At 42.2% G+C, this 25343-nt stretch overlaps 1 protein-coding gene across 1 annotated transcript; it reads right to left on the bottom strand.

Moving 5' to 3' along the window:
* Positions 1–264: 264 nt before the first annotated feature.
* WDFY1 (WD repeat and FYVE domain containing 1) lies at positions 265–25120 on the bottom strand. Its single transcript, XM_027906050.1, has 12 exons — positions 24916–25120; positions 18753–18820; positions 17975–18048; positions 16721–16775; positions 15224–15374; positions 12471–12583; positions 9742–9868; positions 8218–8323; positions 5766–5867; positions 4874–5004; positions 3829–3937; positions 265–3134 (listed from the first exon to the last, which is right to left on the bottom strand). Exons 1-12 carry the CDS (start codon positions 25050–25052, stop codon positions 3075–3077), a joined length of 1233 nt encoding a protein of 410 aa, XP_027761851.1. The 5' UTR covers positions 25053–25120; the 3' UTR covers positions 265–3074.
* Positions 25121–25343: the final 223 nt, after the last annotated feature.

The following is a 25343-nucleotide window of genomic DNA, read 5'->3' as shown; positions in this document are numbered from 1 at the left end:
TCTGCATGAGTTGGCAAACAGAACACAGGATAAGGTTATACATCCCCAGCTGGGACCACACAGCAGTTGTCTCTCAGCTCACGAGTTCATCATGGGCCCTTAACTTGCTGCAGCTCATTCAGCTCCAATACAACACACTTGACAAGTGCTCCCATCAACCCAGAATTTGGACATGGGTCACCTAAAGGAGGGGCCAGAGCATACAATGGGGACTGTACATTCACAGGATGGAAGGAAAAAAATGGATCATCCAAGTCGACTAAGTGAATATCAAGAAATATTTTATTGTACATGTAATCAAAGTTTAAAAAACAGACAAGAAGGAGCAAAGGACAGAATTATCTAGCATCTCTTAACTATGCAGGGTACAGAAGTACAACTAGTAAAGAATTAGCACATATTAGTACCCTTTGCTCCCCTTCCCTGCCCCAGTGGAGGTTACACACGCGAGATGAGTAATGCTTCAAATCAAGGCTTCTCAGTAATTGCACACTTGAGCTAAGAGAGCTGAATATGTTCAGTTTCACAAGAGAGTGTGTGCCTTCAAAACAGTTGTTTATAAACAAACCCACTCTCTCTTTAGTGGTTTGTAAGCATTACTCATTCAACACCAAGAGTATACTTAAAAGGCTAATGATTTAGTGGCCATAATTGTCTAGTTATATCTGAACTGGCGCTATCTTTAAGTATATCAGTTATAGAAAATAGATTCCTTAGGCAGTAGAGAATATATTATCTCGTGGCAAAAATGTAAAGAAGCAAAGGAAGTATTCACAGGGAAGGGAGGAGGGAGCTGCATGCTGAGCAGGGGGTACATTGACTAATCAGAACTAAAAAAGCTGAGGCTCTGGAGTACTAGTTGCAAAGGAGTTACACCTCGGTGTCATTGGTGTAAGTTTCAGAATGTCTGGTTTGAAAAATGTTACTAAATCCCCAAGTTTAATTCATGCCCTGGATCCCCCTTACCTACCACAGTAGGATTTTTAACAGTTCTAGCACTGTAACTCAAGTTCTGCCTTACATGCTGTGAGGAAGAAGGCTTCCATTCTCCTCCAGAGACAGATAGGAACAAGTCTGAAAGTGATTGCAGAGCATTATCAGGGCTTAGTCACCCTTGCAACCACTCAGTTTCCTTCCTCACTTAGAAGGGTGAAGGCCTTCAAAGCAGAAAGTTGCAACTGCTTTTCCAGTACAAGCTGATTTTCTCTCCATAGCTTAGAAATGAGCCTTCCCAAAAAAACCTAAGCTATACAGCATGTACCAAGAGTTGAATCAAATTGGTGTGACAGGTGCTAAATCCTGAACTGAAGGCAAGTTTTGGGATTCCCACAGGAGATGGATCTGTTTATTCTTCAGTGGCCTAATAAGGCTAGCAAATAAAAACTCTTCACAAAACTTCCAGAGGAGGCCCATGGAAAGGCAGACAAAATAACAGTAACTAGCATATTCTGGATTCTAATGCCCTTTGGAGACTATCAGATTTTTGGCTTAAAGTGAATTATGACGTATTAAACATCTTAAATCTACTTCAGCCTACAGCATGGTCCAATGCAGATTATTAGTGTCAAGTTGCACACCTAGGACTTGAATTCACTAACACTCATAGCACCACTTGATTGTTGCTGTAAATAAAGACAGTCTAACCCTTAACTATTCTGCCAGAAAGAGCCTGTTACCTTTGATAATTGTGCAACACCACCTATTCCAGGCCAGCTGACCTACCCACATTTTCTGTCCTCACACATATGCATCTGTTTTGAGACAAACCTAAACAGCTCCAAGACTAAACTCTGTGACATATTGCCTTAGGTTTCAAAGTTATAAAATAAATTCTCTTTACAGAGTTCAAATGCAGAGATTCACTCAGCTCTCAGACCAGCTAACTGACAATATCTCACTAGTTATTTCCTGTATGTGCCAACTGCACAGTCATAAAAGCCTCCCAGCTCTTCTTCATACTTTTCAGGTCTGAAACAGGAAAGGATCAATATAGACATCTCAGGATTAAGAGACCTAGGAGCAGGGAAAAAAGCAGCTGTTCTGTACCTCAGTAATTATTGCTCGGTATTTATCTGGTTTTATAACCACTTACTTATTTTTACGCAACACCAAGACAGTATTTGAATTTATGCTGCACTTGAGTAGAGACAGGTTCCCTAACATTAAAGAAACATCAGCCTTTCCACAGGAAAAAAATTTCTAAAATTTAGCTGGCCGTTTTTTTTCTTAGCCATTACCTTTAACAAGGCAGATTCGTTTAGGCTCCCATTTCTAACAGCATTATAGAGTTGTCAAAATATATAGCTGATACCTACGGCGTCTTTTTAGAGTAGCTGGGCTGCACATGTTCACAAGAACTACAGAAGTTTATTAGCTATGCTAAAAGACTACAGAAATAGCCCAGGACTTTTTGAAGACTCACCAGCTACAGAACAGCTGTCCCACAAAAGTGATTTCACTAACAACTGAACTCGAAGACAAACACTACAAGAAAGCCAATAAAGGAAATCTTGTGTGATCAAAAGGTTCTCTTACTATCTCATCTGAAAGAAGCTACCTGCCACTTTGAAGTGTCTCCTCCTTCCATAGGAATAACCAACATACCTTTTGGAGGCAGTTTAGACAAGTGACTGCTCAAAAGTATTCCGATAGAACTGCTTTTTGGAAGAGAGAATAAGTTATTTTACTATTTGCACAAATTGAATTGACTACACTCATTTTACTCCGATTATGTTTTAGCTACAAGGTATCTGTACAAGATATATCAGCAGAGATAGCACATTGTTAACACTACGTATGTAAACCGAGAAACAACAGGTCCTTCCATCGAGGTGTCATATTGCAGGTAAGCCGTTTCACATTAGTCCAAGGGGCTGCAAAACCACGCTTCAGCACCAGGGAGATTCCCAAGGTGAGCCCAACAGGAAAGCTGTGCCCTACAAAGGTGACTGTCCATCCTGGAACAGCAGCAGGAGAAGAATCAAGCAACCAGTGTTGGCGGTAGTATTCTCGAGGAGGATTCCATTCGTTATGTATTGCTGTACATAAGGTGCATAAACCTGCCACGGATGAGATCAGCGGGAAGAGAAGCCCGTTGCAAGGCTGCAACCAACTACTGGTGTCATGTCCCAGATCTGGAAGAGAATATTGTGGAGAATGTAAGACCTAACAGGGCCTTCTGTTAAGAGGCATAGAAGCAAACAAAGATGTCCCTGGACATAACAAATCCCGATAAACTATACTAGAGGAAAACGCCATAAAGAGTTATACCAGCCTTACAAACCAAAAGCCAAGCCTGGGGGTCAAGAGAGTCTTGCACTTCTCAGTAGATCTGTTTTAGGAAGTGCTATGCAGTTTGCTACAAACATGATTACAGAAAAACAAGGACAGACTGGGACAGTCTCAGTTCTGACATCCATGGCAGATGTTGAGCTTAATCACACCAAGATTCTATATCAATCTGAGCTCCACGTCGCCGTCTTGTAACAAGGGCTTTCAGAGGCCAGGCTCCAAGCCGTGGAGCTCAGAGTGAAGGCAACTGCACATTTCACCATGTCTGTGTCTTCGAGGCTGCTGGCAGATTCTCCTGCCTGCTGTGTTTGTCTAGAGACACAACAGTAACAAGTTCCAAGAGCTGTGCTCCATACAAGGGAGTTACAGGTCAATTCCTCATTCAGCTGCAGAAAGAACAGCCTGACATAAATACAATTCTTGCTGCCCATAGGAGATAGCTTTGTAACAATAATTGCCAGGAAGAAAAAGGAATATACAAAAATTAACTCTCTATTAAATATCTCTAAGGAATGCAGCAAAGAGATGCAGCAATACCTTCACAATCCGGTCACTCCCACAGGTCACCATTAGCCCTCTGGAGATGTCCATGGACATGTGTGAAATGTTGTGTTTTCCTTCGTGAAAGGTTGCCAGGGAAGTACGGCTGCACAGGAACGATTGGAATGAAAGCCAGTCATCAGATGAAGCCTCATGGCATTATCACAGCAGTGCAAAATAAACTTAAAAGAAAATGAAGTTGCTCAAGTACTAATAAGTCAATCCTGGGAGCTGCAGTGCCGTATTAAAGGGGAGAGAATTAAATTAACAAGTCACGCTAAGGCACTGCTTGTGTAGGTGTGACATTTCCTGGCCTTCTGCAGCCTGACTGTTAATAATACTAGAGCAGATGTGGGACGCTCCATTAGCAAATACTCCTCCTCCTGGTTAATAAAGTCAAGCTCAGCTACATTTTTTCCTGCTGGCTACAGTGAGCCAACTAGGGCAGAGCACCTCACTTTTCAAAAAAAAAAAAAACCCAAACAAATAAAAAGCCTCAGCAACCAAAAAAACCAACACCACCACAACAAAAACCCCCAAACACCCTCAAAATTGTCACATCTGATTATTCTGTTCATATCGAGATAAAAAGGGATTCCTTCATTGCTAAGACAAATTTAATGAGAAAGCAAACAATGTTTAACCCAATTTGCTTGCATGGGGAAAATAATGTTTGGGGCTGTGAGGAACGTTAGTATTAGTAGAAATAGTATTCAATAGTAGAAGTAGTATTCAATAAGAGTACATGAAGTATTGCATATACATCCTGGCAGCTGTGATGCATTGTCAGGCACCCATTTAGCAATTTTAAGTGCAGTCAATAGCTTTTAACCGAACAGAAATCTTGAGACAAATATGTTTCAGGTCTGGATCTCGGCTCACAGAGAGGAAGAAACACGGTGCTCTGAGTGCCCAAGGCGAAGTGGCCCACTAGCACAGAGTCAGCTTGGTGTGTTTCATAGCACTGTGTGGATGTGGACCAAGCACAAGTGTTTCTGCACCCCAGCAGTATTACTTCAGTTTACTAGTCCTTAATACTCACTCTTCATCCTTGATGGACTCAAAACAGGAATCACAGACACGGACCTGGAACTCAAATCCCATGATTGGGTAACTGGACCGTTTGGTACTGCACTTGCCACACACTGCTTGCCCACATTTTCTGCAGTGATGCTTCATGGAGGAAGAAAAAAAAGGAAAAAATAAATCACTATACTGTGCCCCTTGATCACCTTTACCAAGTACTCAATGAACAACAAAGCTTCTGCTTTGCAACCTGTTCAAAAACGCTCTGTTACTTCAACCAAAGACCAAGGACTCTGGAGTTCTGAACAGTCATCTGGGCCATTAATGGATTTATCTCCATATTCTCTGCGTAAATCCTGTTCTTCTGCAAGCCTCTTCTGGGAGAAGGGGAAAAAGTGGATTGAACGAGCAACTAAGGAAATAACAGCCGAAGAAAGCCAGAAACAGATGAGTGTCTTGGTGCCTGTGCAGTCCCCCCATAAAGAAGGCTACCTGGAAAGCTTTCACATTCTGGAACAGTAAAAGCAGGGCCATCACTGCTTCCCTGAACTGAGCACCTACAACATGTTAGGCTGCAGTTTGCTCAGTTATGGGGCACTGTTTGCCACTTTACACAACACTTGGGGATTAGCTGTCCAAAGCTCCAATGCACAGAGATATCCAGAGAAATCCAACAGAACACTCCTAGCACAGCCTGCTTTGACCTGTGACAGAAGTTCGATGCAACACTTCCCAGAGAACTTGGAAACATCTTAGTGCTGCCTAGAAGCCATAACCCCTCAACAAACTCTCACTTCAAAGCAGCAAAAATACCAACCGTTGAAAAGACCTAATGGCTTTAGCAGTTTTCTGTTTACATGTTGCTTAAGTGCTGAATTACAACCAAGCACTCGAACCAGCCACCTCACCTGTCTCAGCCCTATCGTCTTTGTGTCCCACATTTGCTTTATATTCCAGAAGAAAGGCTGTTCACACTTCTGACAGGAATCACTTTCCAGCCATTGAGGAGCCTACAAAAGAGCAGAGATGCAAGCAATCAGAATTGTTTTCCCTCATACAACAGTCAAGGAAGTTTGTTTTAAGAACCCAAAGCAAAGTTTTACTTGGAAAGATGCCCTGGCTCAGTTCTGGACATTACAACAATAGATTGCCTAGGGTACAGTACAGAGGAAGTTGAGTACAAAAACCCTGAATCCAAGGCTACAGTTATTTGTTACCTACACACCTCCTACACTTTTTAAGCCTAAAGCAATATGTTGTGTTCCTGCCTTAATAGAAAAACTCATTCAAACATCTAAGTTATTAAACTTGCTGCAGGCATTCAAAGACTGCTGCTCTGATTGCCTAGATGACTTTTAAGGGCTAGTGTAATCCAAGCTGTAGAAGCTAAGAGGCAGTCATCCCCTCTAAGAAGTGGGGTATCCGGAACTAAATTCTGAATAACTATCTTTGCTGCTTTCCTAGGAGTGCAGTTTGAAATAATTAAGGACTCATTTGCATTTTCCATCCTGCCCACATCTTCATTAAGCAACCCTTCTCCCACCCACATACTTTTCCTGCCATAAATGCACTAGGCCAAATGAAAATAGAGCTTTCATACGTTTCAGCTCTCTCAGATCTTTAATTGAGCATCCTTGTAAGGGACAGAAAGAAAGAGAGGCACATTATTTTTAGTACATAGACTTGAATTAGAATATGTGTATTCTATACAACTTTATAGACCTCATGAGCAATTCTCCTTGAGACTTGACAGGAGGAAAGCTGGAACAACAAAGCATTTTTTCTCCTTAATTCACATACATCCATCGCTGACAGTAAGAAAACAAGAGTATTCTCAGTTGCACCACCATCTCACCATGAACATTTATTGATTCCAGATGTCCAGTTTCTAAATCTTTAACCTTAATTGTACCACTTCCTTCCTCCCAGTAGTGGAAAATACTGTAAGAGTAGTAACATGTCCAGTGTTGGGGTGGGAGGGAGAGCAGAGGAAATGAGTTGCCTCTCCATCATGTGAGATTTTCCATATTGCTCCTTTCAGTTACTCAGAATAGCAGTTTTCACTTAAAAGCATTTTTGGGAAGACAATCCTGGCTCCCTCTAAAAGAAAAACAGGATATCCTCCAATTCTTTTCATCTTAATTTCACACATTAAACACAAAATAAAAACTTGCCAGTGCTACCAACACTATTACCAACATACAGTTGGAACTGCTCAAGAGCAATACAGCTGTCATTGGAGTTACCATTCCCTCCAATCAAAAAAGTCTGTTTTCTGGTCTTCTGTGCATTAGTGCATATTTGAATATACCCCTGAAACGTGACTCACTAACTAATGCTTCAGAGGCACTATGTTCATCATTTGTCAAACATTTGGTTTCATTGCTTTTGGAATGGGGCTTGGTTATGTTTTTCCAACAAGTTCTGACGCATCACAGCTGTTCTACCTTAACTGCATTATTTTAACTGCATTAAAACTGTCTGTTATTTAGAAGATCCCTTTACTGTGTGCAGGCCCAGAAAAGAAATGGCCACATCTTGTTTCTCCAATCTTATCATAAGTCAATTCCTTTCAACTACAAAATTTAATAATATTACAGAAGTTTTGAAGAGAGATCATCGTGCTGAAAATGTCAGGAGGATCACATACAGCATTCAGTGTGTTTAAGGTGACAGCTCAACACATCAAAAACCAGTTCTTAATCATGACACTTGCACTTAAGAAAAAGCAACAGGGCAAGAAAGGCTAAGCCTTAAATACTGCTTTATGGGAGTAACCGAAAGTAACTCCTATAATTATGGTTTAACCACAGATAGTAGTAATATATATCTTTTCAGTTCCTCTGATGGAGATGAACTGATGCAGAATGTTCATGGCAGGATCAACTGCTGAGTACTGATATCTTCAAAAAAAACCCCGTTGCCTGGGGTCTGAACCTCTGCCTTCTGAACTGCATCTCAAAACCTGCATCTCACTTATTTGCCTGCTTTGACATGAGTTGAGAACTTATTTCAAGACTGTTGAAGCACAATCCATTGGTTTCTTTACTGCAAAAGATTGCCTGCTTTAGACTGTTGCAGCAGCAAGGGCCACAGCCATTCCAGTGAACATGCTGTCTCATTGAGATAAGACTTAAGCAGTTCCAAGTGTGTCCTGCACTTCTCCTGTCCTGGGAGTCCATTTACTACAATGCAGCATGGACAGCCGCTAGACCAGAGGAGGTTTCAATAATACCACTCAATCTTAGAGTGTCAGACAATGTAAGGAAAGCAGCCTGCAGAACTGGCTAAGTAAAGTCACATCAGTTTCTGAAAGGGGGGAAAAAAAATAAAAATCTTTGACCTAGGACACGAACTTACCTCTTCTCGGCTGATATCCATGTTCCAAACAGCAATTCCTCCATCAGCTGAACAAGACACCAGCTGCCGTGTCAGCTGGAGGTAACAGATAGCCTGCACCTTGTCACTGAAAACAAAGTAGGCACTATTTAACCACAGGTATTTAAACAAAGCTTAGTTTCCCAGCAAACCGATTTACCCTTGTAAAGCTACCCAGGAAGGCAAAACTGGTTTCCAAACAGTTTGCTGAAGTCTGCTGAGTAGAGCTATGAGGACGACCGGACAGGTGCTGTCACCTGAGTACTCCCCTGGCATCAGATGTTGCCTTGAACAGTGTTCTTACAGGCCTGACCAGAATACCAGAGGTACAATTCTATGTTAACACCTGCTGGCAGTAAGCACTGACAGTGAGCTGAGTGTCCACTGGCCCCGAATGTGTGTGCAAATACTCTTTTATGTTGGCAAGGAAAGCTAAGTTACCAAAACAGACAACTGGAGAAATGAAAGAGAAATATTTGTTTGAAGATACAGCTAAGAAGCAGACAGAGCTTCCACTTTTGCTAGCAAATCACACTCAGTCAGTCTGTAGCTGCAAAGCAAAGTATGCATTTACCAGTAAGGCAATTTAATCCTAAATAAAGTCATGGCAAAATAAGAGTCTACCATAAGAAACTAACCAAAGGATCTCAATAGTATTAAACTGCTTTGCAACATCTGAGTTGAATTAAAAAAATCATTCTGCTTCTCAGTAGAAGTTCCTTTCCCATTCAGGATGAAGCTTGTTGCTAAGTGTGATGCTTGAAGAGAAACTAACTGTTATAAGTCTTCACCAGGACACATGAGGGAGCAGTAACGGCAGTATAAGGTCCTCCAGCTACTGACTTCAGTTATTTTTTTTTTTAAACAGTACTCTATTATTAATTCTTTAGCCATAAAACTAAATCCTCAATATTTAACAAGAGTTCTAGGGCTGAGGCTATCAGTCTTGATCAAAGGTGGATGGAGGCATCTATGAATTAGACATGAGGAGAACGTGCTATACGAATATATCTTTAAACACAAACAAGATCTCTACCAGCAGTGCATTTCTAAGTAGAATACATCTTTAGTGGTGAATTGCCTGTCAGACTGAGTCAGAACCCTACATTTAAAAATGGCAGCTAGTGTTGTGTCTCTGTAAAAACAAAGGGTTGATTAAACAGACAGCTAACTACCTGATCTGCAGAACAGGGGAGATGTGACACACTTTCTGAAGTTGAGAGACCACTCCTGTAATTTAGCCAATCACTTTATCACCTCATTGATAGAGACAGAGAATATGAACATAGTGAAGTTTTTTCTAGTCGGGTACATGAACATGCTCACACATTAAGGTTCTAGCCCCACCCTCACAGACACATCCGATTTTTACATAAGGGCCAAACCAGATGACTTAGGATTTTTATCCACCTTTTTCTACAAACTATTTCTGTATTACTTCTAAACTATGGTAATAAGAACGTATCGAACATGAGCAAGAAAAAAGATAAGAACACCATTACATACTGATGTCCCTGGAGCAGCAGCGTTCGCCCCTTCCTTCCGCCGATATCCCACATGATAATGCTGTGATCAGAGGCACCCGAGAAGAGCAGTCGTTGAACAGGATCCCACCACAGGGAAGTAATGCTCCCTAGGAAAGAACATTCTGCAGTCAGATGTGAGGGACTGACCCTCCAGCACAATGATGCCCTTCTGGAGCACTACAGGGAAACCTTACTCCAGTAACACGTTGAAAGCCTTAAGGCAAAAGACAACATTCAACAGCAAGGTACAGTCCTGGTGGAGAGGGAAAGAGCACTGGACAACAGAACAGAATATCCCTGAGAAGACAGATAAAGCTCAAACCAGAAAAGTCTGAGTTATGAGCCTTCTGCCCCTTATATTTAGGTAGCTGGTTTTAAGAATTGCCAGGCTGCTTTGTGAGCTTTGGAAGATGAGAAGTATGAACACTTGCCAAGCAGAGACTGATATCTACAACACAGCAAGGTGCCTGGTCAGTGGTTGCAGGACAGCATGCTGTGTTCACAGGTAAACCAACTTCCTTACATAGAACATTTACAATCTTAAAATAGTTGGAATAAGAAATGAAGTCACAGTTTCACTGCTGTTAGCAAATCTGCCACCACTTAATAAATTACAAAACTAAATTTCAGAAGGCCCAGCCTGGCTATGCATTACACTAGTCAGATTAGAAAGAAATGAGTCATCTGACAGTAGCAGCATAAAGTTGAAACTCATGTGTGTGGTAATGTAGCCAGGAGACCAAAGGAGTAATTTTGTCACTTTTGCTACCTATAGTGGTGAAGTTGGGATATTTTATTCCCTTGCAGACATCCTTCCCTTTAAAGCATCCTTCCATTGTTCAGTTGTCATCAAAAGCCTTGTTAGTCTGAGAGCAAGATGAATGGTTAATTAGAGCCCAGATCAGTCCATTTCAACGCTCTGGAGCAAGGGATTTTTTTGCCTCCTTTAGGGTTACACTGTTTTCAGACTGATCCATTTAGGAATAGTATTTGCACCACAAAAGGCAGTAGTTTGAGTACTATCTCAGCATTACACAGAGCAAGCTGTTAAATATGGTGAATTACAGAAGCTACCCTGAAGAACAAGCTCTAAAACCATTTAAACTGCAAAGCAAACACTGCCTGCTTATGAAGTCCCATCCAGCAAGAGCTAGAAAGGAAACAAGATGAAATCAGACTTTTGAAGTCTGTCAAACACAGGTGCACTCAAACAAGAACTAGATGCCATTTAAAATCAGAGCTACTAGATCTTGAGAATATTACATAAATACTGTGGAGGAAAAAAGTTACACATAATCTGATTTACTAAAAAAAACAGAAAAAAAGGAAAAAAGATGAAGTAGCTAGTATTATACCAATTGAAGAGAAACCTGTTTCTGCCCCTCAAATTTAACCACCCTTAATTCTAGATCAATTCTTGTTTTAAGGATCATAATCCCCATATGGAAATGATTAAGCCAAAGTTGTGTGCTATGCAGACAGTATTGCTGAAGTTGGTGCTTGAAGTCCATCCCAACCCAATAGGTAGAACCTGCACTGTAAGAAGTGCTGAGGACTTACTGCTTTCAGACTAACAGGAACACCTCCCAAGAAGTTGCATTTGAACAGACTAGTGCAAAAGAACAGAGAGGTAAAGGAGTCTCTAGGGCCAAGAGAATTACTTTGCTCTTAACTGAAACAATCTGGAATTCTGCTTGAAAGCAGAAGAGACATTTATCACTTAAAAATCTCAATTTGTCTCTCGATTCAAAACCAGCTTTATCACTTTACAGTCATCTGTAAATCAGGAGTCTCCCCAGCTTTAACAAAGCCTACTCTATCCTTACAGCTGTTAAACAAGGCAGCCTTTTCCAGTGGGTCAGAGTCTCATGACCCAGTAGTTCAACCCTACCCAAATGCAAACTAGTCAACTGATTTCAAAGTTGGCAGTACCACATGGGAAAAGGAACTGTCTCATTCATTTTTCTCAGCACATAATTAAGTTACACATTCATCTGTGATTTCCATTCTTGCCTTACTCATTACAACAGACAGTGGCTCTGTATCATGTTACAGACCATTTGGTTCTCCATTTGATACAAGGACTCCAGCTGTACTATACAGGATGAGACATCTGCCTTTGACTAGGCAGTTTTGGTTCTAAAAGGCTCTCTAGATTTCTTGCTTACAGCTTAGGTTCAGCTAAACACAGGAAATTGAACTAGAGTCACATAAAGAGTGATCAGAACAGCAAGGCTTGCACTGAGAAGAATTAAGTGGCATTTTAGAATCTAGACTGGAGGTTGTTAAAACTGCTTTAAGTATTATCATATTACAAGGTCTCTTAAAAAAACAGAAAAAAAACCCCACAAAGTAACACATTCTCATCCTTTCTCTTCAAAGTGAAGGAGACTAAAGCTTTTAAAGGTGGCCATCTAGTGGATAACTTGTGTTTATAACTGAATGCATATATTTACCTTTATTTTTCATCTACAATAAAAATACCTGTCCAGATTTATTAGGCCAAGATTTCCCCTCAGCAAGAATGTGTTTGTTCTTTAGCAGACAGTCATATGCACAGCTTTGAACAGCTTATGGTAACTACTACCCTAGACTGGTTTTTTATCCCAAATCTATCCTCAAAAGCTAGATATGCACCTGAATGTCTCACCCCAATTTACAACAAGGTATTACATCTGGGACAAGTAGATTTAAGCAGAGTTACTTTACCTTCGTGCCCTTTGAGGGTTGTGATAACTGAGCACGTATTCTGCTCAAGCTTCAGAAGAGTGATCTGTCCAGAATAATCACCAACAAATGCATGCTGAGTTTCATGATCATATCTGAACAGGAGTCAAGGAGAAGCCTCGTTTGCTCTAGGAGTACTTTACATGACAAACGGTCTGCTGCAGCATCTTAAAAAAAAAATCCAAAAAGAACATTTTTATATGCCAGATAAATATTTACATCAATACTTCTAAAGGGGTTGGAGACTGTAGTAAACCTTTCTGATTCCTCTCTTCTCATCACACTTCCCTATACGTGCAAGTAAAACTGTACTTGCATATAAAGAAAATGAGTGAGTAAAGTTTTAGAAAGCCATTGGAGAAAGCTGTGAGATAATCCATGCCCTAGTTTAAGGCAAGCTAAGTAGATTTCGGCCATTTCTAGCAGATATTTACAGAAAACACTCCTGTTTGTCTACAAGAGATGCCAAAACTTTTCTGGCTACTCATTTCAGTGCAGAGCTACCATTAGGAGCACCTCACTGGACACTGGGTGGCATTCAGTCACAGCTAGTATGTTCCCCTATAAACCCTCAGGTTTCTACCATGTTATAATAGTTGATATCCCCAAGAAAAATCAGGATACAAAGATGCTGACCCTCCAAGCTACTGAGAAGGTGAGACCCTCTTGTTTCTTGTTCTGTTCTCTGCACTTCCAAGTTTACCAGTGCAGGCCCTCGAGCATGATGTTGAAAACTGAGCTGTATTTCAGAAAGGAGTCTGTCAGCTAACACTGACATAAAAGCCACACCACATCCTGACATGGGATCTGTTAACAAGGTGGCACATTGGGCAGAAGCATTACACCTCCTAAAGCATTTGTACCTCATAACAGTTTTGTCACGATGTAACTATTCTCCAGAAAACCAAGAATAGCAAGCCAATGGAACTAGAACATTTGCTGCCTTCAGAAGACTTTTGCTCTTCAGAATAAAAGCAAGAGCTATGAAAGACCCACAGAGCTGACACCACATCACCCAAGAGCTGTGTATCAACTCAGGTGTCCTCCTGGAGTCACACACGAACACAAGCAACAGTGAGCTAAGCAGCTTCTGATATGCCACAGAAAAGGCTAACTTTAAAAAGACAGTGTAACTAAAAGCCCGCTGCTTTAAGTGAAAATGCAGAGGCTTTGCCATCTGATGACATTTTAAAACCTCTTAAGCCTTCAGAATCTTGAGATAAACAATTCGCTTTCAACAAATCCCCTAAGTCCCTGAACATGTGATCCTTTCTTCATATTGGAAGTTCAGACTTGCATTATCCCCACTAATCCAGTAAAGAATAGGCACTCTGCTGTGTTATTCAGAAGCTTACACATAGAATTATTAACAAATAACTGCTAAGGAACCTCTGATAGGGAGACCAAGCACCTAGTACACATGCCAGAAAGCTGGGTCTTCCAGACACAGGTCCAAAGGCAGGATTGATTACAAAGCATTTTCAAATGTCAAGTTCTTCCGCGGAAATTTATTTTTACCTTGATGTAAAAGGTCATAATCTTTTCTCCACTTCAATAATAAACTGTCCCATTATTTGCAATAGCATTAGCTACAGAACTCACTGAATTCAGTGAGGCTCAGACTGTTCACCACTGTTCTGGGTGCTGGTCTCCAACACTCTCCAGCTTTAACCCCATTCTGTGCTGCACCCGGTTGAGACAAACTGGAACTGCACATGAAATGTCTTGTGGGGCACAACCCACCTGAACTCTAAAACAAAGACAGCAAAAAAGAGCAACAGCACAAACCTGTCAGCTCTTCAGTCAGGCACGATCTGCACAGATGGGAGACCTCAGAAGGCCAGACATGCTGCTGGCAACTGAGCAGTTCCCTCTCCTCCTAGTTTCTTACCACCACTCAGCTCTACAGCCACTCCTGAGAGGCCTTCGTGTTTTCAGGCGATGTAGTTCACCTCTTGCACCTTTTGAATCTTGCCACTTCTAAAACATTACTGCCATTAATTCTCATACATCAACCAGTACCTCAGTTACTGTCCAGCCACATCTAAACTGCCACCATTAACAGGTGCTACAGAATAGGTTTGGAATTTTAAGTATTTAACTTGCTCAAAAGTTTTGATATGTGAACTGCATTTTAACTTACTGTGTTTGTAAGTCTTTTACATAGGATAAAGAATGCCCTGAAGTACTTATATAGCTGAACAAGACAACCAGAGTGTTTAAACTACAAATGCTCCAGTTAAATGCAGTTTGTGGAAAAGCAAACAGACAAATTACAACTATTAGTGAATAATGTTTCAACATACCCTGCAGCTTAAAGATACAAAATATTAACATGAGCAAAGACAGAAAAATCAAAGCAATCCAAAGGGGTTTCATGGTCTTTTATGCTCTAGAAGGACAAATGCACACTGGCATCTGTTGAACAAAGTGACTTGCCTGGGAAGAATGCAGGCCAGGCTACAGATACAGTTACTAGTCACTTCCATAAGATGCTGCAGACAAACACCTCAAAATTAGGAACTAGTACACACTGTGATTTGTGCAGCTCAGGGTCACTTCTGCAATCTAACAGACTGCTAAAAGAAATAGAGGTGTTAAACTTCTAAATCAGAGTAAGGGTTAGCAGACTTCCAAGAGATGTCACTCTAGCTTTTTTACACGTAAAGGAGGGAACAAATTGATCTAAAGGTACTCTTCCATTTTCAGGGTAGCAGACATTTTTCAAAGGATACTGTAGACATGAAGCCCAAGAGGTGAAGTAATGTCTCCCCAGCATACTCCCACTCCTGGTGCACATCCAGCTGACACACTTGTCATGACCTGTGCTGATAACCCATTCTGATGCCAGGCAGAAGGTAATAGCAGACACTCGATTCTGATGAGCTGTGAGAAGAAAAAGATTCTGGTTATTTTTTCCCCAAAAGTCAAAGTGCTGTGTTCTTACACTCTAATTCAGAGAGACAGAGATTGAGGATGATATCTAAGCAACGATCAAGAAAGATTTTTTTTTACTATTATACTTGGTTCTAGGCTGAACTAGAAGTTTCATATTGGTTCACTTAAGCTATTCATAAGGCAAATACTAAACAGAACAAACAAATCAGACAGCTAATTTAAGCCTTACTCCCAGAGAGAGAGAAGCTGAGTTCAGCCCAGATACCCTAAATGCTCTGGGGTTAAGGAACAGGAAAACCCTCAGCTTCCTCTAGTTAGCCCAGGATTTCTGGGGAGTAATGTAAAACTGAAAAACATCTGAAAACTTTATTTACTTTCTTTAAACGCCTCTTTTCCTGACCCTGAGGGGAGCTATTCCTACTTTTAAGCACCTGAAAGCACATCTAGTCCACGGCACTTAAAACTGCCTCCTGTGACAGCAACCAAATCCCACCCAGCTTTGTTTCAAATGTTGCCACTAAGCAAGAAGTTACAGGGGCATTAGAAAGAAGTTCCCCACCACCACCTCAAGATGGAAGTACTTCCCTTGACTGAACTGCCAATCATCTCCCTTAGAATAAAGGGAGGGTTTGTTGCTTTAAAAACAAGGTCTTTTTCTCCTAGGCAAGAACGTTGCTTCTATCAGTGTCAGGGAGTCATAAGACAAACTGCACTTTGTTTTGCTACATAATCTACAGTCTTTAAGGGCTTCCTTCTGGCCTTTCACATTAATATTCCAATTTTAACCAGCAAATGAGTTTTGTATTTCTTTTAAAGGATGTGCAGACAAATGCTGAAATTACCATCTCTATAAATACAAGAACAATTCCTATTTCCCATGCACAGGAAAAATATGATCTTTTTTATCCCTTCTGCTCTCCTAAGATGACAGAGAAGGTTAGGACTCTTATCTTCAGCTAGAAGTAACCAAGCCCCGGGATTACAAAAAGTATGAAAATTGCAGATACCAAAACTCACCTTCAGAAAGCTCTTACCCCAACATTCATGTACTACAACTACTCCAACTGAAGAGCAAAATCTGAACTCACTAGTTGTGGCTCATTACACTTACAGGCTAATGATGCAGTGAACTTAATGACTGCAAATTGGACTCAGTTGAGTGACAGAACATTTATCTTATGGCAGTTATCCCCAACTAAGTGACAACTATGAGGTCAGTCAGATTTAAAGTACATTTGGACTTCATTAATCCGTGACTTGTGTCCAGTTTACCAAGCATTTAAGATGCCTTCCCTTCACACAAATGTTAGTGTAGACACTAGTTAACAGTTTACCTGGATAGGTCTTCACAAAGTTCATCTTATTAAAGTCCTCAGAAATATGAAACTCCTAAAAGCAAAGTGAAATTGTTAGGAAGCACACCACAGTGATACAAACAACACTGATACCCCAAAAGGAGCAGTAACCTCTCAGACCAAAGTTTATACAGCAGCAGTACATCTCACCAAAACTGAACCCTTCTTGAGGCTGGAGCAAAGTACACTGACATACCAACTGTAATTTAAGGTTAACAGAATTTTCAACAGGGAACATCCTTTCAGAACTGAGTTTGTTGAAGGGAGATTATAGGAAGAGATAAGACCCCATTTATCCCCAGCAAAACCAAACAAAGCTGTATCTTACAGTATTTAGGATTTACATGTCTGAGACTTCATAATGGATGGGTTTAAGTGAGAATATTCTCTATTTGATCCATTAGGCTTATGAGATTTTAGAAGTCTCAACTTACAAATTTCAGTATTTACCACTAGAATCACTATTCTTTGCAGTTCTGTGTATACTTATTCACAGCAGTTATCAGTAGAATCACTGTTTATGACACTCATGCATACCCTGACTCCTTACAGGACAGTTATTATTTTGACCTTATTTTCATAGAGAAAGAAAACCGTTGAAACATCTGAGAGTCACAAGATTCCCCTTCTTTACCAAGAACAGAGTGGAAGAATACAAACCCACTTTCTGTTCTGCCCTGTGTGTCTGCTCCCCAGGACAAGGACAGCAACTACAGCAGGAGTATAGAAAGAAGGAAGAGATCCCAGAAAGAAAAGAAATGAACCCGGCCTCTTGTAATTTTAGAGCTAGTGTTCAAATTTCCACATCATAAAAAGGTCTGCAGAAAGCAAATCCAGAGACATGTGCATGGCAAGATAGAGGCAGATCCATACTCCTGACCAGAGGCAGTTCACAACCCCTGTTAGTTCTCCACCATGGCACCCTGCCCAGCTTAATGTACTCCCCTTAAAATAATTCCTTGACAAAGTGCAGTTGTTTGAGTCCACTGCTGCACTAATGGCTCAGTGACTTCTTAAGGCTATCTGGCTCCCATCTAGCCAGAAGAACCCTTGCTCTGCAGTCCTCCCATGCACAGCTCAGCTGAACTGCCAAGAAGTTCAGCCATTTAGTAGTAGCTGCATTCCAAAATGAATGGAAAGAAAACAGATTATTAGCTGACAGCAACACCTGGAGCTCACAGACAATCTGAGCAATTCTAATCTACTTTCTGAAGAAAAGTCACAACAACTTACCATGATAGCTCCATTATCCTGGCCAACAAATATTCGTCTGCTGTCATGATGATAAGCCATGGCAGAACATGGTGCTGTCAAAAAAAGAGCAAGTACATTACAGTGATTTAAATAGAGGTATTAGGATACACATGACTTTTAATAAAGTCAAATCTTTCACTCAGGGCAAAACCTATTTAAGTAGCTTGATAGAAATTAGCCTGCATAGATAACATCCCTTGGTAGGATAGTTAAATTCCCTCTTATGAAGCTGAGGATGGGTACATGACTACTGTAACCCAGACATACTGCTGGGAACCATATGCAAACACAGTTTCCTGCCACCGGGTGCAACTCAGCAAGGGTGATTTTATGCAGGCTGAAAGCTGAGCTAGCTGCAACACCATGTGCAGCTGGTTACACTTAAGAACTTGAGCTCACTAGAATTATCTCAGATGGAGCCCTGAAAGATAAAAAAGTACACCAGGGAAGTCACAGAATATTCTTATGTCTGAACTTTGAGCTAATGGTTTGAATGGCTGACTTAACTGGCAGACAAGTTATTTGCCAGCACTTGAGGCACCTGCAGCTGCAGATCCACCCTGGTGAAGGGTGTGGTTCTGACAATGCTGCCGTAGGCCTCACCCACTATGCAGCTTGTTTCCAATTGAGCTAGATTCACTGCAAACCTCCTGAAATCAAGATCACTGATGGAATCCGGCACTTGGGGAAATGGGAAGGAGGTACAAAACCCATGGTGTGCCTGGCCAGCACTTACCATCTCCAGTATTGTACTTACATGACATGGTGTGGTAGATGCTGGGCCAGTACTGTCCACTGTCTCTCTTCAGCCACACTCGTATTGTTCTACATCACGGGAAGAGCAGGGAGAAGCCAGCTGTGAGTACATCATCCCTTGCATCTGAACCAGTTCGTTACTTATGTATCAGCTCCAACCCTCTAAGATTTTGTGCTACCCAAACATAACTGAGGAATGACATAACAGAAATAACACCACTCAAATATTACTCTAACTTAACAAGAATAATAGTATTGAGAATAGGCACCCTTGGATTCTGAAGAGTTTTCTTCAAGACTGTTAATACATTGAGTTTGAGTAAGTATGAGTGGAAATACTATTTCAATTCACCTCAAAATTGCTACATATTGCACTCCTTTAATTCCCCTCCTCTGATCTGGATGATATAAGTCAAATTCAAGTTGCAGAAACTTTCTAGCTTTGGCAGTGCAAACACAACTTGCTTTATAACAGATTAGGTGTCTGACATGTTTTTTAAAAACTGCAAATCATGTCGTTATGGAAGTCTGAACTTCTTCATTTTTACAGCTTCTCTGTGCAACTCAGCCACAGCAAGCCAGACACTGAACATTAGTAAGAGAAGCACCTCAATCTCCAGACAAGTCCATTACTAACATCCCCATCCCCAAGTATTAATTAATGCAGGAATCCCTAGAGGACAACAAATCTAAGTCAGTATTATTTCCACTAAGCCATGCCTCTACTGCCTCATGTAGAAATGCAAAGGACAAACAACATTAGCTGCTGTAAGTTTGCACTGCTCCTCTGGCCTAAACATGAACAGGATTGACGATCCAGCCAAATGAAAACTGAAAGAAGCTGACAAGATGAGTTGGACAGCGTGCTAAGATTCTTTATAAAGTTGGTTTTAGTTTGCAGCCTTCCAGAATCACCCCTTGGAAGAAAAGGAAAAAAAAGAGTCTTGAGAACACTTAGCATTACACTAACTCTTGTGACTATAAAATCCTGGGAGGAGGGATATAAGAGACCAGCAAGGAAATGGAAAGCTATTGTCAATTAAAAACATTCCTACAACAGACATATTTGAGGGGACTCTACATCAAGAAGTTAAGGGCACACATGTAGACAGTGCTCAGGTTATTTTAAGTCTACTTGAAATTTCCTCTCCAAGCCATTGTTTGCCTTTTTGTTACTGTTTAAATCCAACTTCCTCATTCCTAAATGATCTGTAAATATAGGTACCTGGAAACACTGTCAAGAGACTCCACTGAGATGCATTGTTCTGTTTACTGTTAGCTAATACAAGGCCTGGTATTTAGAATTTTTTAGAAAAATACTAGGGGATTGTTTTTGCTAAAAATCATATAGGATTGACAATAAAGAGTTTAACAGAAAGAACACAGCAGGGAGCTGGTATCTTGCATCAAGACTAGAACTTTTCAGGTTGAAGATACAATGGCAGCATTCTAATTTTGCAATCCACTTAAGGGCTCTTCTTTAAAAAAACACTAAAAATAAAGCAGACAATGCCCACCCTTAATGTACTACTTTTCTAAAACTTGAAATCAATACAGCTGAGCACACACTGCCCCAAAATAGTAATTTTAAGCTTTTAAATCAAGTCACTTTTCCACCAGATCAATGACATATGTCCATTAATCCAGCCCACTAAACATTTTGCTTTAAGACTGTCTCCTGAAAGCTATCACTTCCTCTTCACAATAATCGACTTATGTCAGTAAGTTAACACTTCAGAAAAGCATTTGCTATTTCTTGGTAACATGACAAACAATGGGATGGGAAAAACGATGTTTCCAAGTCATTCTTATGATGCAAATGCCCGTAGTAGCATGAGTTGGCACCTATTTATTTTCATCTGCTTTTTAACTTGCTCTGTAAAGCAACTCCACCATACTCACACTGTTCTGAACACCCCAGATGTTGGCTTCCACCCTTACTAATGCAACTCTTTCACTTCTAGCCAAGGTCACGTAATTATTTTCTACATAAAAAGACTACCGAGTTTTATCATGGTGATCGAGACCACCCACTGCTGACTTTTCAAAAGCAGACTTGCAGTGAAAGTATTGCAGTATTGCAGTTAATGATACTAAGCTAAAGGAAGCAGAAATTTGGCTTTTCTAAGAAATTGTTTCATGGAAGCATAATTTCTGCATTGATCATCAACAATACAGTCCCTCTTGACTGAAGTCAAGAGCCTAAGCAAATAGCTGCAAGAGTTAGCAAAATTAACTTCTGAAAGCTTCTTATTTTGGTTTAAGTAAGATTTAGACTACGCTCGCCTCATGCTTGCAAAGATAAGCTGTCAGACAGCTTTATATCTAATTATACAAAGCTCTGACTGAGCAAAATTTGAAGAGATCGTTTCACAGTAGTCAGCAAGTGACCTGTGCCAAAATACCCCTTCTCCTCGATTCTCTCTCATACAATCCTGTTTTTGTGATGCACCTCCTTATGTTAGGACAAATTACTTTGTGAAATACTAGTTCTTAGCTTAAAGGACTAGAGATGTCCTCCAGTAACGCTGCTCCCACTATCTCCTTCTACCTCAGCATTGCTTTATCATGAGAACCACTCCAGAGCCTTCAGCCCTCTTCTCAAAACTTGGCCTTTAGTAAATGGAGAGTCCTCTGCTCAGTGCCTGAGAAGAGCTGGCTACCACTCACCTTTCCTTAAGCATTCCCTGTTTCGGGTCTAGAGAGATACAGACTGGTTTCACAGCAGTCTCGGTAAGGACTTAAAATGTTGAAACTCATTAAGGAGCACCCAGAGATAGGAACATACTTTTTAAATTACAGTAGACTCAGACAGATGAGAGTGGCAGGAGGAAATAAAACAAGACTAAAAATTACCTCCAAACTTCCCCAACATTCAGTATTGAACCAGAAGTTGCTTTCAGCTGCACAGTGTGCACATTTATAGAAGAGCCATTCAAAGTGGTTTTCGGGTAGGATTTTTTAATGTAATATAAAGAAACACACACAAAAGCCATCTTCAAGCAGTACTGAGTGTGGCCTTAACTATTTTTAAGACTTTTCATTGTTCTTGATTGCTTTATTGCTTTCACTGTCTCTTTTACAGGGTGATTAAGCGCCCAACAGTGCTGGAGAGAAAGTTTGGGGTTTGAGAGCAGAGACAATCCCGCATTACAGCTGTGTCTGTGCTCGTGCTACACAAGCTGCTCTCTAAAAGCCAACTGCACTAAGTCGAGGAGTAAGAAGCGATGAAAGATTATCAGCCAAATCCAAACCTGTTACAACACAAGCACTGCTGGAAGTTACTGCGCAGCTACCCTAGCCCCGTTCCAAGCTCTGCACCTTCCTAACACCTTCAAAACACTAACAATTGCTTTCCTAGCTGAAATCAATTACCAACAGTTACTCACTAAAACAGTTCTTGCTTTCCTAGCAAGAACAGAAGGCTGCATCTTTCTGGTAGTTAAAACAAATCAAAAGTATTTAGACTAATAATGACCTTGTTCCCAAAGCAGCCTGGAGTCTGGTTTAATCATAGTGCAGTGGAAGCTCAAGGACATAGCTTAGAGCTGATATTTTTTATCAAACTTCTGTTCACTAAAACGTGTTTTGACCAATATTTAAGTTCCACAACCAAAACCCAACAAAACCTAGTATTGCAATTTAAGCAGCTGCTGATGGTCACCAAACACCAGCAGCGCTCGGGTGGGCCAGTGACTCCAGAGATCCTGTGAGCCTGTGGTAAATACATCACCTTCATCTTGCATTTAGGGTCTGCACACAGTTTATCATCCCTCAGCATTCCCAACTACAGCTGGGAAACACTCACCTAGCCTTGGCTATTTGTGTGCTGAGGGACACACTGCAACAATTCCCAGTGTTGTCCTGGAGCCAGGGTCAGGCAAGATGCCGACAGGGACGCGGAGTTAATCGTCCTTTTTACATTAGTTCTGAGAAAGCTTCACAGATGGCAAGTATCCTGATGAAAAGCTGGACTGGGAAAACTAACTGTCTATCTCCTGACAGCATTCTTGTTTCCTTTTTCATCTTCAGAACTTTAAAAAAACCCTAGAGTTTTTTTGGCATTCACAGATCTACAGTGGAATCTCTTGTATTCTCAAAAAACCAACCAACCAAACAAACAAACAAAACCTTCTAATTCTAGGAAATATAATTTGAAATAGAAAGAACTACCACTTTTCTAAAGAGAGAATAATCAACAACAATCCTGGAGAACGTTTGAGCACCAATGTTTTCCTCACTGCTTAACTTGTAAACACATTCCTCTGACTGGTTATTATGAAATACTTGACAGCCTTAGCTGCATTAAGGTGCAATAAAAAATACTTCAGCCCTACTCTTAGTGTAGCTCTTTTGCTCCTTGTACTCTGTACTTTGCTTGCTGCGAGCAGCACAATCGCTTTACGCAGCATTAACACCTACACTGCGCTTTTGTGAACAAACAGAGCAGTAAGTTTGACAACACGTTAAACTGCAGGTGAAGGATACATGAGTAGGCTTTGATGTATTGTAGGAGGTATCCCAGATTAGAGGCAATATAGTGCAGCACTTTCTGAAAGTTTAAAGGTTTAAGTAAATTCCCATAGTAAGGCAGGTGACGTGAGTTGTGCCCTGAGTCCACAGCCTCTCTTTAAATTACACACACCAAAGGTGGGCAGCGGCTTCTGCTCTCCTCACACAGCTCTGATATCAAAACTCGTCCAGATAAAGATGCAGCTGCATCCTTGGCTCTTATCAACAGTCTAAACATGCAGGCTGCTAATCTTCAGCATTAGACCTTGGGTTTAAAGGCTGGCACTGTCTACCACAGGCTCTGTACGCCTGCACCAAGAAACTCTGTGCAGGTTTAACTCAGATAGGAACTCTTTAACTATTTCCTCTTCTCTCCTTCAGGAAGCACATCAAAGCAAACTGAGCGCAGCCCATGCTGGCACCCAAACCCCAACTTCAGCCTGCACAGCACCAAGATACCAGAACAATCACACCTAAGAGTGGAATAAAAAGCAATCTGCCCCGTCCCCTCTAAAACCCGTTATCCAGCATGTACGGCACAAAGTCATCTCCATGGGAAGGGAAGAGACCAACCAACTGCTCTGATTGTGCTTTCTGACCCTAAAATAAATGCCAGAAAACCCAGTTCAGATAACACACTCCTGTTTCTCACAAGGTCAGGCTTTTCAAACAGGAATTCGCGCAAAAATTGATGCAAATCCAGTTTAAAGTTATCCCTCCACCAAGCTACACCTCAAAGAGTGCACTTTCTTATTTTTGACGTGCTTCTTTAAGACACTGGCACCGTTTCTAAACAGTAGCTGCTAAGAAGCATCTTCACGTTTAAAAGTCACTTTCCACACAGGACGAGGGAAATTCCATCTCTCACCGCCACACTGCAGACCCCTCCTCACCAACTCTCACTGCCACAAACCCCTCTGTGCTACTTGCTTCCTCATTTCCACTTGCCTTTTATCCGAATAACTGCTTAATGCCATTACCAGCTGCCGTGGCAGCCGCTTCACAGCTGTGTGAGCCAGAGGATCAGGATTAGGCGACGAAGACATTTTCCCTTCCAAGCAGAAACCACCGTCCTTAGCTGCTCATCATCCCCCTCTCCCTCCACCTGGATCTGCCACATCGCTCCCCGAGCTGCCCCAGCCGGGACGAAGCGGGTTCGAACCCTCACGCCGAGCCATCGGAGCGGGCTCGTTTCGGGCGGAGCAGCCCGGGGAGCTCCGGGCTCTGCCGGCACAGGGCGGGGAAAGCAGCAACGCAGCACAAGTGACCCTTCAGCGGGGCTGGAGGCCGAGGGAAACGCATCCCCCCGCCCCTGGTTGTGCTCGCAGCCTGTGCAGAGCCCATCCCCGCACACACGGGCGAGCAGGGGCTGCGCAGCACACGGACACAGCCGCAGGGGGAAGGCTGCGGGCTCCGCCGAGCCGCTCCTCCCTCACAGCTGATGAGCCTCCAGTCCCTGCCCGCAACCGCGGCTCCGGCTATTTCTTATTGCTTGGTATTTCCTTGTGGCTCCAGAGCCACGGAGCCACGGCCGGGCGCCTCCTGGCACAGTGACATCGCCCACAGCGGTATCGCCCCCGCCGATTCCCCACAGAGCACCCCGCCCCCCCCCCCCCCGCCCGCCCCAGCGCCAGGCGCGGGCCCCGGGTCACCTGTCCTCGCCGGCCGTGATGACACCGTCCTCCTTGGGGATGAGGAGCGCGGCGCTCACCGCGTCCTGGTGCCCCTCGACCTTGCTGAGCAGGACGGGCCGCCGGCTCTGCGGCCGCGAGTGGATCTCGGCCGCCATGGCGCCGTAACGCCCCGAGTAGCGGCGCCCGCCCCGGCCGAGGTGCCCCGTCTAGCGGCGCAGCCCCGATGCCGTCACGGGCGGGGGGCGGGAGGAGGCGGCAGGCGTATTCTCTGGAATAGAAGGGCCGAGGGAGGCCGTATTTCCTAGAAAAGCGTTCTGGGTGCGGGCCGGGATGGCCGTGTCCCCTCCGGGAATTCCCGGGGGGACACAGGGTGGCTGTGGGCTCAAACACGGCTGTGCTCTGCCCAGGAAAAGTCATTGCCACGATCCCGGCTCTAGCAGCCACGT

Source organism: Empidonax traillii, unplaced genomic scaffold (genome assembly GCF_003031625.1).
Source record: "Empidonax traillii isolate 1590-97213 ecotype Southwest subspecies unplaced genomic scaffold, ASM303162v1 scaffold1244:size288329, whole genome shotgun sequence".
Lineage (NCBI taxonomy): Eukaryota > Metazoa > Chordata > Aves > Passeriformes > Tyrannidae > Empidonax > Empidonax traillii.
This window is presented reverse-complemented; position numbering and strand designations above follow the sequence as displayed.

Bases quoted from the DNA above. Each gene is read 5' to 3' on its own strand.
- WDFY1 (XM_027906050.1), bottom strand. From the start codon at position 25,052: ATGGCGGCCGAGATCCACTCGCGGCCGCAGAGCCGGCGGCCCGTCCTG. The intron at 12,584-15,223 runs GTATCCTTTGAA...ACTCCTGTTCAG, and splicing joins TCTTGGGCTTCATGTCTACA to ATATGATCATGAAACTCAGC. The intron at 8,324-9,741 runs GTATGTAATGGT...CTTTGTTTTCAG, and splicing joins CTGCTGCTCCAGGGACATCA to TGACAAGGTGCAGGCTATCT.